At 28.6% G+C, this 20,245-nt stretch overlaps 1 protein-coding gene across 4 annotated transcripts; it reads right to left on the bottom strand.

Annotated features, from left to right (window-relative positions):
• Window positions 1-378: 378 nt before the first annotated feature.
• On the bottom strand, window positions 379-20,053 carry LOC105836367 (glycerol-3-phosphate acyltransferase 3). Of its 4 annotated transcripts, none has more exons than XM_028189428.2 (10): window positions 19,552-20,053; window positions 13,796-13,861; window positions 5,071-5,361; window positions 4,833-4,970; window positions 4,617-4,751; window positions 3,562-3,798; window positions 2,121-2,236; window positions 1,842-1,983; window positions 1,541-1,749; window positions 379-1,460 (listed from the first exon to the last, which is right to left on the bottom strand). In XM_028189428.2, exons 1-10 carry the CDS (start codon window positions 19,846-19,848, stop codon window positions 1,373-1,375), a joined length of 1,719 nt encoding a protein of 572 aa, XP_028045229.1. In that variant the 5' UTR covers window positions 19,849-20,053; the 3' UTR covers window positions 379-1,372. The 4 variants fall into 4 exon arrangements, with proteins under 4 accessions (XP_028045229.1, XP_028045230.1, XP_028045231.1 ...); XM_028189429.2 differs by lacking the exon at window positions 3,562-3,798 and adding an exon at window positions 2,827-3,060 and having other exon boundaries at window positions 19,552-20,046; XM_028189430.2 differs by lacking the exon at window positions 13,796-13,861 and having other exon boundaries at window positions 19,552-20,047.
• Between the last annotated feature and the right edge of the window lie 192 nt (window positions 20,054-20,245).

A 20,245-nucleotide genomic window follows, 5' to 3' on the forward strand; every position in this document is an offset into this window, starting at 1 on the left:
TTATTGCATTTAATTAATATTAATCTTTTTTAAAAGTTCTCAGAAAATAAGTTTAAAATAAATTTAATAATTCTTTTAATACTGGAAACAGTTAATCAAATTTTTCTCTTTCATAAAAAATGTATCGACTACAATTCGTTTAATTATAATAGGAATTAGGCCAAAATATAAAATATAACAAATAGTGTAAATTTATAATAGATGTCATCTTCATTTAAATAAATAAATAAATAAATAACATCTATTACTTTTAACTTACTAATAGTTATTATATAATGCCATCAATAGTAAAATAGCATTTAGTTAAAAACTGCTATTTAACTTTGGTTGGAAGTGTGAGAAAATACGTCTTTCCATATTTTTATAACTTTTCCTCTCTTTTGTTCCTTTGAACCTAGTCTTTTGAATTGCATCTATATAGATACATTAATATGCACACGCGTGTGTTTTCACTTATACATTAAATTCATAACCATATATTATATTGACATGCATTGCAATATAGAACGCTAAAAAAGTTCACATTCTATGTATGTAAAATATAAAAGTAGAAATATATATATTTTATATATATATATATATATATATATATGTATGTATATTGAGATGCTATTCAGTTTTAATAGAAAAATAACATAATGCAATCGTGTACACAGTATTTCTAGAAAACCTGGTAATATTTCTAGGTAACCTGAAGTGATAAATTGTTTCACCTAAATCTTTAGACAGAAAAATGAATAAATATTTCGTTTCTTTTTTAACTATAGCAAAAACTATAACATTTTTTCTTCTCATATATAAGAGAAAATTAATGTATGTTATCTAAACTATCTAACTACGTCCAATAATTTAGTACGTACGAATAATCGGAAATTTTTTTTATGCTACATACACTCACATGCAAAAAATATCACACGTTTTAATATAATTATACATTTCACATATAAATAATAAATTCGTAATGCCGTAATTATCGAACCTTACTATTAAAAATTAGCAAATATTACATTTGCACTTTAAATGAAAATTCGAATCTTTCAAGGTATAAGCTGCAGTAGTTACTCAGCACAAAATTAAAAAATTACATTTATAATGGTGCAAATGTATAATATTACATTACTTTGCATAATGTCAGAATGTCAATGGTTTTTATCTAGAAATTTGTCAAAAAAGTGCAAACTGTCATATTTGCGGAAATATTTATATCTAAAATTTAAAGCAGACTAATGGGACACCTAGATTTTCCTCATTATTATGACGTATGCGGAAATAATATGTAACAGAAGGAGCCAATTGAATAAAATGATTTTGTTTAAGCAAATATCACGCAATATGCGTATTATGAAGCTATGACTAGAAATGATATTACTATTTATTCGACTTTTAATCGTTTACTGAATTCTTCTTGCTGCTTTTCCCTCCATTCCTTTTTCGGTTTCATCCTCTTCAGTTGGCCGTCCCTAACGAAATAAATATGTAATTTTTACTTTAGTATAAAATTTTCATTTTCTATGAAGCTTTAAACCAATTCCGAACATACCATTGTAGATCGACAAGACCACCTTGCCGCGCTATCACAGATTTCACTCTATTCGCAAAATCAATGGCACTCTCTCCTTCCTTCCTGTACATTGGAGGGAGATACCATACATCGCAGACTATAGCCCAGCTGGACATCATCATATATAAATATTGTAACATTGAATATCGACTACTGTTCCAAAATGCGTCTCCAAATCTTGGATCGTACTATATATTTTTAAAAAGTACAAGAAATATTTGTTTAAAAAGTATAACAAAGAAAATACATGTTATACACCAGAAATATGAATAAAAATTACTTTTATAGCCACAGGATAAATAACGCTGCCCACTTCAAAACTGCCTTTTTTGAATTGCATAACTGATGTATTGTTGATACACGTACCCTCCGGAAATATAAGTATCGGTGGGTTTGTGGGATCTGATACATGTTTCTTTAACCTGCACGTAATATAATATGCATTACAATTATATTTTGTAGAATATAATATATTCTGTAATATTATATTCTGTAGAATATGAAATAAAAGAGGATAAGACAATGATAGGAAAACGTATTTGCATTAAAATAATCGCACCTTTTCGCAACTGCTTCTCTGTCTTTAACCTCAGAGCGTTCAAACCATATATGTGGAGAGGCACGGGCAAGAGCTCTTTGTAAAATTCCTAAGAAACCACCATGCCTCTGACCTATCTATAATAAAAAATGTAAATTAAACAACATGCATTAAAAATTACATATATTACTTTCCAAAAATCGTACACTTCCTTCGAATTACAGATGCTGAAAGTGATTAAAAATGGCCAATTTTGCTTCGACGTATTATCATTAATTATAATCATATAAAAATATAAAAAAATATGTTCTTAATTAATATCAAACATTTTATTTAAATATAGAATTTATTATTTTTATATAGATTTGAAATTTAGTTTTCATATATCTAATTTTGTACGTTATTATTAGAAATTATTATTAGAATTTTTTTAGAATGTAATTTTTACGAAGTCAATATTAGCCATATATTAAATGCTTACAAACTTGTGATTAAGAGTACGATTTTTAGAATACTTTAATAAAGCAATTATGAAAACAAACTTATTGAAATTAATAAAATGCAGGCAACAAAATTAATAAAATGCAAGCATGTTCATGCAGTTTGCTGAATGATAATCGTTTTAAAGCTGTTTGGAAAAATATGATGAGTAGGCAAGGCAAAAAACGTGTTTGCGCACAAAAGCAGCAATATAAAAAAATGTCAATTTCCATAAGCCAAAACATACCAATGAATAACAATTATCACACATTAGTACGAGAACGTCAATAGGAGATGTGTGATTAGCTACACATATGCCTCTAACAGGTCGATTCTCTGGATTGTTGTACGTGATGACTGAAGACAGAGCACTGGATAAGACAGCAAAGCACATTATGGAGACTCTGTAGTTGAGCCATCGCTTGAAACTACCCTCGGGAACGTAGCCCACTACTGCAGTACACACTGTCAGCCACATCACCTGTAAACCACAAGCTTTGCACCTGAGAAACGTGGGATTCCCTCTCTATCGTTGCTGAGTAGATACTACCTGTAAACCAAAGTTACAGGAGACGTTACCTGTAACACTACTACTAATGCGCAACAATTTCTGTATAACATTAGTAACACACTTCTTCGAACATATATGAAAGTAGACCGACCAAAATCGTATTATTTTATTTGTTACATGAGAAAATTGTTATATCTTTGTATCCAATGTTATTATGAATAAAAAATCGTATACTGTCTGTTTTATACAGTTTGAGTAATACGGATTATATGATATAGATTATATATATTCACATATGTTATAAATATCATGACTTTGTTCCTCTACCATTCTCGAAAATAAAGTAGTGAAATACAGATAGTACAAAGCTCTCAACAAATAAAAGACATTTTCGCTATGACGAAACAATGATGATGCAAAACTTAAAATCTTTTAACTCGTAAATATATTGCCTCATCCACGACATATTACCAAAGAAAATGTCGTTTGCGTGGATAAAATGCAGACGTCGATGGTGGACGTATGATTCGACACGCACATCCCTGCGTTCTTTGGTTTGTACTCGGGATTGTGGACCGTGATCACACTCGAGAGAGAACAAGACATTATTCTGAACGCAATAAGGGAGGCTTGGTTGTTCGCCCAACGTTTTATGCGGCCATTGGGTAGAAAGCCGATAAAAAATGTTACAACTACGAGATACTGTACCTAAGAAGCTTTGATATTAATACGTACACAATTTCAAATTTATATATTCAGTATTGAGTATACAGTGCCACAAATTTAAAATGTTTAAAAATGCGAAAATATTAAAAATTATATTTTTTTTACAAGATTAATATACACTATCTAAATTTGATTATTAAAAAAAACTGATTTTATGTCGTCAAATAAATAGAATTCATACAGGAAAATTGGTTGTCGCAATTTTAATCATTTATTACATCTTCATCTCTATTATGATATATACAGGGTAAACCATTTAAAGAGTTACAAACTATTATCTCTGAAACTTCGTGTCAAAGCAAAAATGTTTCAAAAAGAATGATCTATGTGAATAGAGACAAATAACGTAGTGATAAAATTTATTTTTAAAAAATCAATTTTTTAATGTTACATGATGATCGTAGCTAATTTTTTATGGACTTATATTATTTTTATATAATATTTCCTTTTATCATTTTGCATGTAAGATCTTAAGATATTAAGATATAGCCAAAAAATGAATAATTTTCGAGGTATTTATGGGCTAGAATAAAATACAACATATCACTTAAACTACTGATTATTTCAGAATTTTATTGCTTTCATATGCAAAATAATTAGAAGTATCATATTATATCAAAAAATCACATTTTATTTTTAAAAATGACAAGAACCTTAATATAGCATTAAACAAATTTTTTTAATTGATTTGTTCTCATTATTTGTTTTCCTTCACAGACCATACCTTTCGTCTGATGATCATTTAAATGATCCACCCTGCACATTAGATATAATATATGGAATATAAATATGAAACTTACCCCTATGAAGCAGATAAATATCCTTAGTGGTAGCAAAAAACAGTAGCGCATGACAAATCCAAACATCCATATAAAAGTTAACTTCCAGGAGATAAATTCGTAGTGTCTATTCGTTCGAGTTAATAGATTCCAGTTCTATTGGATACATTGATAAATTATTCAAATGTGTCAATGACACAAATATTAATACAATTTTTACAGTCGATAAAATATTACCTTAAGTTCTTCAGCTTCAAAACGTGAAGTCACTTCATCTTCTATAATGGCTTCAAAGCCCGCTCTGATGTAATCCAAACTCGCCGGTGCAAATCCGGTTTTTAGCGTTTCAAGAGAAGTTTTCGAATTAAGACTATCCTAAAATATTCAGACATAAGAAAAATGTGGCTAATTTTTTATAAAACTCGACAAAAATATAATCTATTCTACATATATATTTATTTTCTTATAAATTTACCTCTTTGATAACAATCATTGACGGTTTTTTATCATTTTTAAGATTTAATTCGTCATCGTTATTCTCGTGATTGTGACTGTGCATTTCTGGCTCGGGGACTAAGATTAAGTCTTTTGACCTGGCTATCACCGAATTGCTCACATTCCCGTTTTGCATTTTATGCAACACTGTTGTTGAATCTTTTTCCGTAATCATTGATGACTCACATTCTTCTGTAGTAAGATCTTCATCCATATCTTCATTCCGAGTACCGTTTTTCTTCCTTACATTCTCTATGTTTTGTCGGCCGTACTGTAATACAGAAAACGTGATCGATCATAAAATGTACGTATCATCAATTGTTTGTACCTTTGACTTAAGTTTGTGGTCCCTCTACAGACAACTATATAATTTTTAAGGATCCTAACAAACAACTTCTTTTACGACTATTTTTTAAACATTAAGAAAAAGACTTTCGTTTTTACATTTTTCATGTAAGTTATTGAAAAAAACGTACTGTTATTATTAAAGATTTTAAAAATCTAGTTTAATATTATAAATAGATAAATTTATTATAAACTGAATATTACTTAAAATAAGATAATTTATTCTGTGGATTTTTAATGGTAAAAAATGTTTTGTAAATTTTCGCAGGTAGATGCAGCAACAATATCTGAAGAAACGAAGTGGGCTTATATATAATAATGTTAGAATACATGAAAATCAAACAAATCCAAAAAGTAAAATTTTCAAGAAAAGAAAAACTTATATCTTCAAAGACATTGTACAAATATGTAATTTTTCTCCAGAAATATAATAAGTATAAAAACAAAGTTTTAAATTTTGAATATTATTTTAAAAATCCACTTAAAAATTTAAAAACTTTTGAACTTATTCTTGCGGAAATTTTACATTTATTACATTTATATTTCTCGTTTTCTGTTCGTAACAAAGTCTTTATGATATAATGTTACTGATAAAAAATGATTTGACGCCATAAATAAACTAGGTTTCTAAAAAATAAACTTGATTTCTACAGGCCTCTTCAATTGAGCAATAAAATTGGATGTTATGTACGTACTTTCAGATATAATTTTATCAACTATTTAGAAAAACATAATTTATATTTTATGTTGTAAATTTTTAAAATCATTATTTGCAACGCAAATGCTTATCATTGCTGCGGAATCCACGATTTCAATTCTAGGAGAGAGAAGAATGAAGTAAGAAGTCGTCCCACAACAAGTTGCGTAATACAAAAATTCATTATTGCAGAGATAGCGAAAAACAGATGCACGCGACGTTAATCTATATATGTGCGTTTAAGAATGGCGTCATCAAAGATAGGCATTCCTTGCGCGCGCCATGAAGATGTAATCTCCAGAAAACCGACTCGATTACTTTCCTAGTTATATATATTGAGACTTTGATCTCCGTTCATCGATCGATAATGGAGATAACATTCAACAACTTTAACGAAAGAATCACGATGCGTTACAAGAGCAAACTCCAAAAAAGTGATCCAACGCGTGAACATCGCGTGTCCAAAGATTATTAATCGTTCTGACAATCAATATTTTACAACATCGATCGATCATGGTCGTTATCTTTAATGTAAAATAAGTATTTTAAATACGATAGAAATTTCAATTAACGGTCAATCACTTCTTAAGATTAAATTAAATAAGTAAAGAATTACCAAACTACGGTCAAGGTTGAATCTTGGTGTCTAATATTATTTTAAATCTCAAATACATTTTCAGTTTTTACAAACTTGCGTACAATTTTGAAACGCAATTAAAAACTAAAGCAAAAAATAATATCACAAATTAAATTAATCGTCAATTTAATAATAATGCTACAACCCGTGTGGAAATTCTACCTAGGTTGTAATCAGGGCCAAGTTAGGTTTCCTTACTTTTATTGAGGCCCAAGTTAGGACGCCTACCTTGGTCCAATATCGATTTGTCCCGCTTTTTAATCTAGGGCCTACAGGGTTTTTAAACTTGGGCAAAGAAAAAAGGGAGCTTGAGCCAAACGAAAATGGGGGAGGGATTAGAAGAAAAGAAAAAGGGGGGGCGGATTAGGAGGAGCAACAGGACAGACGAAAGGGAGGACAAAGGGGGAGGAAGGAAGGAAAGGGAAAGGAAGGGAGGGAGGGGAGGGGAGGGGAGGGGAGGGGGGGAAGGGGAAGGGAAGGGAAGGGAAGGGAAGGGAAGGAAGGGAAGGGAAGGGAAGGGAAGGGAAGGGAAGGGAAGGGAAGGGAATGGAAGGGAAGGGGAAGGGGAAGGGGAAGGTTAAGGGGAAGGGGAGGGGAGGGGAATGGAAGGGAAGGGAAGGGAAGGGAAGGGAATGGAAGGGAAGGGAAGTTGAAGGGGGGAAGGGGAGGGGAGGGGAGGGATGGAGGGGAGTTTAGGGGAGGGGAAGGAAGGGAAGGAAGGGGAAGGGGAGGGAGGGAGGGGAGGGGAGTCTTTTAGGGATGGGAATTTAATTTAAGGAAGGGAGGGAATTTAATTTAAGGGGAATTTAATTTAATTTTAAGGGGAATTTTAAGTTTATTTGAAGTTTGAATTTTAATTTTAATTTTTAATTTAATTTTAATTTTAATTTTAATTTTAATTTTAATTTTAATTTTTAATTTGGTAATTTTAATTTTAATTTTAATTTTTAATTTTAATTTTTAATTTACTTTTAATTTTAATTTTAATGGTATATTTAATTTTAATTTTAATTTTAATTTTAATTTAATTTTAATTTTAATTTTAATTTTAATTTTAATTTTAATTTTAATTTTAATTTTAATTTTAATTTATTTTAATTTTAATTTTAATTTATTTTATTTTATTTTATTTTATTTTATTTTATTTTCTTTTATTTTATTTTATTTATTTTTATTTTATTTTTATTTTATTTTATTTTATTTTATTTTATATATAAGTAATTTTATTATTTATTTCTAAAATTATTTCTAAAATATTTATAAAATAATTAAAAACTTGCCACTGCTAGTTTTGAACCCGGGACCTTAGGATTACAAAACTTGTACTCTATCTACTGAGCCAATTGACTTATTGATATTGGGTACTTGTTATTGTCTATATATACTTATTAGTACATTAAAATTAAAATTAGACTTTCGAGAAAAAATTGCAAGATTCTTATTCGGAAAAATCATACAAACATATTAAACAAAAATTCAACTCGGAAAAAGTTGTATAAACAATGTTAATTAAAAATTAAATAATTAAATAACAAATCGCTTTGTGTCAAAAGTTATGAATGTTTTGGGCTAAAATTTTCAAGACTTCTAGAGAATAGTAACCGCTACTATTTAAGCCCTATTACAAGAATTTGCCATTAGTTATTAATTATTTATTAACAATTTAAAAAAAGGTAAATTTTAGCAGTTTTTAATTTTTTTCTCCTTAAAAAATAAACCAATTGGAACGTTCGACGGCTCATTTAATAGATATTTTTAATACCTATAAGCTCGTATTTTTTGTTTTTTGCTAACAATAATAAATTTTTTTTTATTGCCAAAAAACGAAAATTTTCACCTTCTTTCATTGTTTACACAATAATTCCCAACTTTTTCCGAGTTGAATTTTTGTTTAATATGTTTGTATGATTTTTCCGAATAAGAATCTGCAAGTGCCTAGATGAATTTCCACACGGGAAGCATCTTAGAAAAATTGTTGTAAAAAACATTAAATTACTTTCTAACTATTAGCAATACTTCATAATAATTACAATGTGCAATAATTACTCTAATATTTACTAAATGTAAGATGTTCAATCTCTATATCTAGTTAGAAAGATTAAAAATAAGATTTAATTCAGAAGCAATCAGTTCTTAAAACTAACTTAAAGAAAAATATATTTATTTAAAGGAATGAGTTTATTTTTTTTATACATAATTTTTGTCCAATCGACATGCTACATATTACCGCGTGCGCAATTAGGTATCTGATAAAAATATACATTCAAGTGCATTAATTGATTCCGTCAACGCAAACACGTCAAGTCACTCTTGCTGTTCGTTGAACTGTCACTTATTCAGTACATCTGCACCAGGTAAATTAACAAGAGTGCATTTGTCACTGTATTGTATTGAGAATTATTGAAAATTATTTAAACTTAATTACGCAAATCATAATTATAGAAATTATTAATTTCCTAATTGTTAAAGCATAGTTTGTAAAAAAAAACTTTCAATTATAGCTCCTCCTGTTTCAAGTAATTTATACTATGAATGTTATATATATCGGTTTCATTAGAATATAAAGTTCTTTGTCATTTAAATTCGAATGGTTTATACTACTAAAATATGACCTCCAATTTAAAACGCAAATGATCGATTTTAGCTGTATTTTTAGAATTTGACCCTTATCGAGACAAATATAGTTTTACATATAAATGTTAATGAACATGTCAGCTGAAAAATATTTTTCTATAAAACTTCATAATGCTACATTCGAAATAACGTTAAAAATAGAAGTCATACACAAATGCAACATGTTTTTTTATAAAGTATATCCAACAATTATTTCTTTTTCAATACAATGATAAAGATTACAAATATGAATGGAATAATAAAATCGCTAATTAATTAAAACATTTTATTACTATTATATGAAAAAAAAGAATTAATAATTAGATTAATTTTTTTTTTAATCTACCTAACCTGTCATCAATTTTTATATTTAAAAAATAAAAATATAAAATTTAAAAAATTAAAAAAAAAGAAAGTTTTGAGTTAATAATACTTTTACTAAATCACTTATGTTAAATTGAAATTAATTATTTGAGAGATTATCTCTCATAATTCTATTTACGAACTTTCTTTCCTTTTATATGTATTATCATCTCCATTAATATGTTACATTTTATCATTTGACAAGCTTGGTCGTGATCCGTGTAATAATGACAAAGCTGAATACATATTAAATGCAAGGGGAAAAAATGCTGTTTATGAAAATTGTCTCAATTTCCAAGAGATTGGATTATCCTATCGATTTTACGCAACCAGATATCTTTCAAGTGGTGTGATGTTTCACCTTTGTTATCAAAAAGTCCGGCAGTAAAATTTCAGTTACGTTCGACAAATGAGAACATTACAGCTGCAAGTAATAGGAAATTGATAATATTTTATGTTCGATACTAATTATGCGAACTGTTTTCTTCTACTCCCTTTAGTCTCAGAAAAGATTGATACTGATTTATTCAAGTACCTATATAATCTCGCTAAAGTTAAAATCGCAAGATAAGAAAGAAAGAAGGCAGACGTATACTTATCGTCAAAAACTTTCGTGTGTTTCTTCAATAAAATGAATCCTATTGATAATAAAGTTGTATTGTAGTGTTAGATAAATTTGCAGATAAAATAATTGTCTAATACAAACAAGATATTTTTAACAACAGTTGACATGAATTATCAGATGTTGATCATTCGCTTCTCATGCGTAAGATTTCAACAACCACGTGTTGATAAGCCATATATGTGTGACATCTTGCGTTTTACAAAACAGATCACCGCAATACATATGCAATGATAATAAATGCTCAAGTATCACATCAACGACACATAGTTTGGAAATGCATGGCGTAGTTAGAAATAGTTCTATATTGTTCGTATTGTTTTATACAGCAACACATTATACATTTACATCAATGCTACTTTTTTTAAACAAAAAAAAACTAATCTAAAATAAATCTAGATATTTGGATAATGACGTAAATCTTATATATGCACGTTTAATCGTTTCATTATTATTCATACTGTGACAATTCATGAAAAAGTTACAAGCCACAGATAATCACATTTTAGTCGATACATCTCACGCACTTTATTGCACGAATCGCAGCGTCAATATCGCGTTTGATGATGAACAGCATGTGATGCGAACGTGTTAGAAGAGCATCCGGATCACGCGACATTATATATCCGTAGGCTTTCTCTCGAGAGAAATTGCACGAAACCTCTCATCAGCTCTTAAACCAAAAAAGATATCCAGACATTTTGCAATTACTAATGCACATAGAATAAGATTTTAAGATTTACACAGTAATTAAATTTCCGAATACCCTGTGGATACAAACTAAAAATATCAATTAAAATAAGCATTAGTAATAGGGATAAACTTCAATTTAAGTTTTAAATTCTTTTAATTTTATTATATATATATATATATATATATATATATATATATATAATTAAATTCAATTGTATAATTCAATTACATAATTAAAATTAAATTAAAAATACAATTATATATTAAAATACACGTAATATTCAGAAAAACATTTTTTGTGACATTTTTATGAGCAACATATATGTAAAACACTATTCGTATTTTAAGAATTAATATAGCAATTCTAAATTAATAGCACTGGTCGTTCAAAAAATTTTGGTCAAATATCTTTAATCAGAATAAATGTTTCTTATTGTTTGACGAATTGAATCTAAATCCGCAAGTAAAAATATTTTATTATGTCAAGTTTTTTTAAAATAAATCTCCCAAAAACACGGTTTTTATTATCTTTGATAGCAATCATAATTATGTTATATATTAAGATTCATTTGACTCTACAAACACTTTGAAGTATTCTTTGATTGATTCGTAAAATTCTTTATTCCAATTTGGTCAATAAAATTCTTCAAAGCATTTGTAGCGTCAAATAGACCGCAGCCTAAATCTGATGTGGTAGAAACTTTGGAAAGTTCAAATTAAAGCGTAAGCATTGTACTTTAAAATATTGAATCTTTTTCAAAAATAAAACAATTAAATCTTCCAAGTTATACTGATTATAATGATCGATTGTATTCGGTCTGAGAGTTGTTGGCTATTTAAAATTTACTTGACAATAAACGTGGATTTCTTGTCAATCAATTGTTGATAATATAATTAATCCGTTTATGGAAGACATAGTTGATAATACTACTGTTCTTTCGAGCGAACTTTGAATTGATTATTATTATTTTTATAAATAGTTATCAGATATATCATCTTATCTGATCGTTACATATCTATTTGGTTATAAAGAAATAAAAAATTTTGCATATATAAAAAATTAGTTTTTAATAGATTTGCAATTTTTTATAAATTTTTAACTAAAATCGATTGTGTCATAAATTTCTACTAATTGTAAAAAAAATATTTTCTTTGTAATAATTAAAGCATTGACTTAAAAAAAACACAATTACACGATTGTTTATAGTGTAATCAAATACATGTGTATTCGGAAATTTAATTACTGTGTAAATCTTATTCTATGTGCATTGGTAAAAAATTATTTTGTAAATATGTTTTATGTAATATGATTTATACATTTTTCATTTATCATTGCAACAGCTGTTAAAGATCTGATATATCCATCTAATATATATATTTGTATATCTCAAGATACTTTGCCATGCAGAGACAATAAATCGTATCGATCAGTGATAAAGAACATAGAAGTTCAGGCGAATCTAGGTTACACATGTATAACTTTACACTCGCTCTATAGATCAAAACAGCGAATTCGTATCGATTCGCACATAGATTTCACAGCTAAAATAGTTTTTTTATTCTTCGAATATGTATATGTGCTTCGATTGCAAATAATAACCCGAAAGATAATTCTGCCTCGTGTATTATTCGTGAGAAAAATATATAAAAATTTGTTTAAATTTTAACTCAATAAAATTTTCATATGTTGCATTTATGTAATAACTATATAGTTAATATTTTTTGTAGAATAAAAGGTATGACAATATTACATGTTTAAAATAAATTTACGTATAAAACGTATACCGATTTGATTTTTATTTTATATAATATAATATATATTATAAATAAATGAACAAGAAATAAAACTATAGAAAATTGATATTATTAAACATTATTTAATATTAGATATTAAATTGCACAATTATAAATTAAACTTTATACAAGATATAAATATTTTAAAATTACAAATAAATTAGTCATTTTTTAATTAAATTATCCTATCGTATTCTTCAATTCTGTAATTTCAAAAGAACTTGATTCAACTAAATTGCAATTATTATCAAATCATAGCAGCACAGCTATAATAAACAGAATCTGTGAAACATAATATTTTCCCAAATTAAATATGCGCATTTACAAGAAAATTAATGCCTATATGAATTCAAAATAAAATGGAGATCGTATCGTTTGAGTATTTTCCTTAAATACGTAGTGCGATAACGAACATCTTGAAGATTAAAATTGCTGTGATTATCGTGATATATGATCGTGATAGATGAATATTTTACAATGCAAAAAGGATACATAAATTGATTACCCAGATATCACTAATAGAACTCTTGGCAATTCTATATTCTCTTTTTTGCCTTGAAACAAGTAACAAATCAGTCTACATGTAAAAAAATAACGTAAAGAGCTAACTGATAGATGATCCCACATCTTCAACTTTTCTTTTTATAAAAATGCAATCTTAAAATATTACTAATAGCAAATCATTTACAATATTAAGAAAAGATCATAAGAAACAGCTATTAACATACTTATATATCTACGTTTAATATTATAACGTTTCTTCAATATAAAACAATTTTTGTTTTATCATTTTTTATCAATGGTAAAATTATCGAGACATTATCAGTGCTTTTGTATGCAACTGTATTACATATATAGTATTGTAATTTAATTAAGATTCAAAACTCGCAGAGAAATTTCTAGTGTAACGGTGAATTCAAAGTACGAAAGAACGCACTCACAAATTTCGTTTCATCATCGCGCATAGAATCCAAGATCGACAGTTGCGTAACATGTTCATGACATTTCTAGAAACAAAATTTCAATCATATTAAAAAAGAGAACATATTTTATTTTAAAGTATTAAGATGTTTCATTCCTGTTTTTGTTTAAATACTTAAAAATGTTTTAATTTTAAAAACATTTAAATTTAAAATGCTAAATCGTTATGCCATTATATTGTATATATATATACGGAGAAAATTTTATATCAAAAATTACTGCGTACGACAGTAGTTTCTTTACAATTTACGAAAATGTTTTCTTATAAAGTTTTTCTAATTATAAGTAGAATAATTCTTCAGTAAAAAATTATATTCAGTAATATAATATTTCAATGTAAAACAATGTAATATTTCCATATTAATACTACGTATCATTTAAAAATATTATCCTGCACATTATATGTTTCTATGACTTTTGTCGCAAGTTTTTTTTACTGATAGTTATGCACAGTTATGACATACTCTGTCTATATCTAGATGATATGTCATTTTGATAACGTTCATCATACGTATTCAACAAGCCAGTATATTATCAAGCTAGGTCGGACAATTGATAAAAAGTCATTTGCAACTTTGCATATGTAACTTTGTGCTTTCTTCGTTTCTAACACGATACAAGTAGTCCGAGGTTCAAGGTAACGATAGATCTCAAGTTTTATTTAAAAAAAGTCATTGAAGAATATCAAATTCTCTTATCAAATATCACGTTTGATTTACGGAAATTTGCAAACTTTCTTCCGTGCTCTGCATTAATCTTTACAGCGAAAATAACATTGTTGAATTAGTAAATCAGAATGGTATATCATTATGTTTGCAGGATATATATTGCGTTTTCTTATAGCATTCAAAACATTTCGATTAGACCTTGCGGAATATAGTCGGTGACTCAGTGAGTTACTTGCTCATGAAAACACGATTGTGACATGTATCCAGAGAGAAAAGTTTCTTTGGATTTAATACATTTTCTTTAAGTCAAACTTTGGTTACGTCAATAAAACTAATGTTTGAACTAACAAATACAATTGTTTGGACTTTTAAACAAATTAATTGTTTCTTTTTAATAAAATATTTTTTTTAAGAATTTAATTTTCTTTGATTCAGTAGGTTGATACGTTTTCTGTCACCATGAGTGGTCTGCTTATGTACTCTTTGGAGTGTAAATTGCATTACGAGAAAAGTGCCACGTGTGTCGTCGCCTAGTGGCGGTTCGCGAACTACATCACGATTGCTGCGATATAAGATTGAATCTTATTTGAATCAAATAATGTTTTTATTTAAATCAAATATTGTTTCAAATAATAGTGATTATTCCGTCAAACAATATGATTTAATGTAACGACGATTTAATGAAACAATCACATTTTTATTCAATAAAACAATATTTTGTAAGAAATAAATGTTTTATTTTTTCCAGTGAAACAAATATAATTCAAACAAATACATATATTAAATTCAAAGAAACAGTTCTCTCTGTGTATAGAAAATTCGTTATTTTTAATAAAAATAATTTGCATTATTTAATTCAATATAAAAAAACGTCAAATTTTTTATCAAAGATAAAAAACATTAAATTATTTATGTAGCTAACATTTACTGGAATTAAATATTACATAATTAAGTATTGCTAAAAAAAAGATATGCTAAGGATTAACATAAATTTTATGTAAAATAACATATTTATGATATAATTTATGACAACATCACACAATTTCTCTTTTCATACAAATATTAACGTTTCACATTTCCTGTTTATATCGGTATTCGCAATTATGATAATAGTTTAAGTTTAAACTTTTTGTAGATCAAACAAAAAAATATAATAAAAAAAGTTATATCTCATTTCAATCTATAAAGACTTAGTTGTATAAACCATTTGTTTATACAATGCATTAGTTTACGCATAACAAAAAATAAAACTAATTAACAAGAAATCAAGATTTAAATATTAAAAAATAATATCTAAATTATAAAAATTAATAATTAAAAAATGGCACATATATTATCTAAAAATTTATTACAAAATTAAAATATCTGCCACAAATGCAATTTTAATAAACAATTAATTTAATTTCAGTTTTAAAATTAATAAGTAGTTAAAAATCATTAAAAACATTTTTATTGTGTAAAATAATATTTTTTAATTATTCTAATATTATATATTTTTTATTATTACAGAGATAATATATGTTAATAATGTAATTTTTCATTAGCAAAACATATCTAGAGACCAACAATAAGCAGTGCGCACATAATAAACAATATACAAATATCTCAATTCCAAAAAATCTGCAAATTCAATAATTTAAGTATCTAAAATGCAAATTACATCCAAACACTGAAATGTGTAGAACGTCTCACAATCTTCTGGCAATATATTCAAAACTTATTTAATGTCAACAAGTTATTTCTGATTTTAGTAGTTATTTTAAATCGCGTTTACTAGCTTACTTCTGATTTTAAGTAAGTTATTCTAAGGTACGCAACTACAAATAGAAAATTCATATCAAACACCGGAAAGTTGTCACAAAGTCACGCCGGTAATACAGTGCGTGCACATCAACATGTTTCAATATAAATAATTAAACTTTTATAAGATCATGATAATGATATAATGAAGCATGCACGAATAATGGTATTCGTTTGGCATTTTCATCAAGGTTTTAATTTTCATACGATTCCGACGCGTATCATTTTACTCGTGATAAAATGCAAATACTGCTCACGTATGCAGTTTGTTAATTGTAAGAATTCAGAAAGACATAAATTTGATTAATACTTTGTATCGTAACTGATTAATACTTTGTATCATATGTCGCCACTATTACTTATTGATCATAATCTGTACGCTCAATTCTCTCGTTTCTATTTTACAACCAATATTTTATCTTTATTCACAGTATAAAATAGTCTAATTAAAACCGTTGAATACTTTAATCTATGTTGGAAATTTTTAAAATTAAGCATACTTAGATCAGAATTACCTACTTTTAAACAGTAGTTAAAACAGAAAACATGTATAACCGTAATTTCTTTGGGTATATATTTGGTTATTAAAGAGACAGATAATTAAAATTATTAAAAAATTAATACGAAAGTAATCTTCTGATCTTGATTGATTGCATAGCAATTTTAAAACAAATATACAATCTGAGTTAAGTCAGTCACATTAATAAGAGACCGTAACGCGCAGAATGCAACGGTAAACGGAAATGATGAAAGAAATGCGAAATGTATCATTATGAATAGACAAATCACAAAGAAAAAACATACAGCGATGATCTTGTAACTTGATTAAATAACATTAAATCTATAAAAAACTATGCGCAAAAGATCGATATCGATATAAATATAAAACAGATATGTAAATGCAATTATTAAATTTTAATATATATATATATATATATATAATAATATAATAATAATACTACAAAGTGGAAAAAATGAGATAAATTTAATAAGATGCATATCTTTTTGTTTAAAAATAAATTAAAAAATTAAAAAATATGTGATTGATGAAGACAGTAAAACAAAAATTGTATTCCATAATTTTCGTTTCCAATAAAATTCTTCAACGAAAATTACATTAAAAATAAAGCTTTTGTGAAATTACATGTAAAGTAAAACTATTTCTCTGCATTTTTTGCAGAAATTCGTGATTAACTCTCATTTTCCTATTTATAATTTTTGTAAAACTACTCAAAGAAATCTATAAAAATGGAATTTAAACTTTGTAAAACTTTAACAAAAATACTAAGTTTTACAAACTGATTGAAAAAGTCATGTAAAAAAGTTATGCAATAAATTTTGATTTGATGTAACGTAATGATGTACATATGTCATCATTAAGTTGTCGTTCGATTCTAAATACATTATGGATAATATAAATTATATATGCTGCTTTAGCAATTAACTTAAAAAAAATTATAACACAAATTAAAGATTAGACGATAAATTAAACAGTAAAAAGTTCTACATTTCTAGAAATTTTCCATTTTGAGAATTTATAACCTATACATTATTCATTTGTCTGAAATTCATTAAACGAAAACGAAGTTTTTATCTATTCAGTTTAGGTAATTCTGGTAGGTGAAAGCGCGAAACATTCGACATATTTTTTTGGAGAAAGTGCCCAGCAATAGTTTCTTAAATTTTTTAGTCACCAGTTAACTTTGTACCTAATTAGTCATTTAAGAAATTTAAACCTTTTCAAGCCTGACATTCTCATTCTTTTCATAAATCTTAATAAAACAGGCTAAACTGATTTTTAAACTGAATATTTAACTTCAAACCATTCTTATAATGTGCGATATTATTTCAAGACATTCGACACGTTAATGATTCGGAATACAGAATAATCTTTTCGTCACGATGAAACGATGAAAACGACCTCAGCAAAGATTTCTTTTAAGCATTTTAGTTGACAGTTGTATCGGTCATTAAATTATTACGTGCTCGACTCAGAGGCGCCGCATTTTCCAATGCAGAATAATTTAAAATAGAAATCCGGGACAATCTCGCGATCTAATAGTTTTGCGGATCACTAAACCCACTGAATTCCGTTTCGCAATCACACCGCGTTGATCTACTATAACTAGAACTAGATATTTTTCAATGGTATTATTTCTTTCGATAAGTGTCGGCGAAAATTTGGGATAACCTCCACGCGTTTCTTCTCCGTATTTAATTAAGAATCGCATAAAGTAAAATACGCAAAACACATTAATCTTTATGCTAAGATTGCTCTAGCTACAGAGTCATGAGGTTTGTTTTTTATTCCTGCACTGCTGCACTAGTGCAATAAGTAAGAATGAGAAAAAAATATGTCTTATTCTAACTTATTGCACCAGTGCAGCAGTGCAGGAATAAAAAAACAAACCTATTATTCCTCCTAATGTTTATGTACACGTGGAAAAAAAACGAGATTAATTTGATACGAACTCCTTTTGCACCGTTTATTGCGTCTAAATATAAATCGAGCTTGCGTAACGTTGATGAAAAATGTTTTTCGCCGTTTTCTCGGGAAGCTGTACTTTGACATCGCAGTCATGAGGTACAATCAGGTACGCATACAAAGTGCGAAAGATCAGTTGTCATCGCGCGCTAATTAATTCGCGACTCGGAAACGATTTCTTCTCTCCCCCCACCCCACCTTTAATTCGGTAGATGCATCTGTCCACCTGGACCGCGCGAAGACTGCACCGCGTCATCGTCGTCCGCCGTAAATTCTCCCAAGAACTCCGTTCTTCGAATGTCGAATTAAAGAAAAAAAAAGGAGAAAAACGAAAGAAAACAATTCTCTTCCTCTCTTTTTCTCTCTTCTCGGCTGCAAGATCGCTAATCGTGCATGCGGTGACCGTCGATCGTACCTCAAGCGAGACGCGACTACGCAACCCCGCGCGCAGAATTAACTGAATTTGCGTTGCATTGCGCGCGAGCCGCACGTGCCACAGAGGTACGTGGGTACGTCAGACGCCAATGTGAACGGGAAACGATCCCTTCCGGCGAGAGAAGAGGCGAGGCGAGGAACGGTCGAAGGAGAAAGAGAGAGAGAGAGAGAGAGACCCCCGCGACGTCACGGGACAACGGACGTCGCACGAATATACGCAGGAAATGATCATCCGGAGTCGAGAGCGCGCCGGTTGTTCTCATTGACGTGCGGAAGGAACGATGGAACCCTTCCGAGACGGATTCACGCAACTGGGAAACACCCTCACCTCAAAGAGAGCCAGCAGCAGCTTGATGTACAGCCTACGTACACCGAGAGACTTGCCGATGGACGCGAGGAATATAATCGCCAGCAGCAACATGATGAAAGGTGTCAGTAGCAACGAGAACGCGAACGACATCACCGCCCACAACGACGCCATTTTGCTCACTGCCGCGAGCTCCGAGCTCCGAAACCGGGCCGTTTTTCGTCCACGATTGTCACCCGAGTGGTGACTGGAGAGGGGGAATGCTACTGGATGAGGTGCGGGGATGAGAATCTTTTTTTTAGACGCGCTGTGCGCCATCTACCGGGAATTAATGAGATCTTCTCGAAATCGTAATTTTTTATCCTTTGTTATCGACTCAACGAATTGTATTTCGGCCAAATTTTGGGCGTTTGTGTGTAAAATATGATAATCCAAACAATTCAAAGCCTAAAATCGCATCATAAAATACAATTATATGCACATAAAGTATAAAAAATATTACATATATGCATTAAATTTTTTAAAAAACAATCTATAATAATTTGTAAATATTTGTAATATAATTATACTTTTTTACTATTTAATATCTTTTCTTTTTCCCCCTCAATATCCAACTTATGTCTACTTGAAGTGAGTTTTTTAATTCATCGATTACTCAATCGCACGAATTAAGCGCAAATAAAGTTTTTACAGAGCAAAGTTGTATCTGCCTATA

This window comes from Monomorium pharaonis, chromosome 4 (genome assembly GCF_013373865.1).
Source record: "Monomorium pharaonis isolate MP-MQ-018 chromosome 4, ASM1337386v2, whole genome shotgun sequence".
Lineage (NCBI taxonomy): Eukaryota > Metazoa > Arthropoda > Insecta > Hymenoptera > Formicidae > Monomorium > Monomorium pharaonis.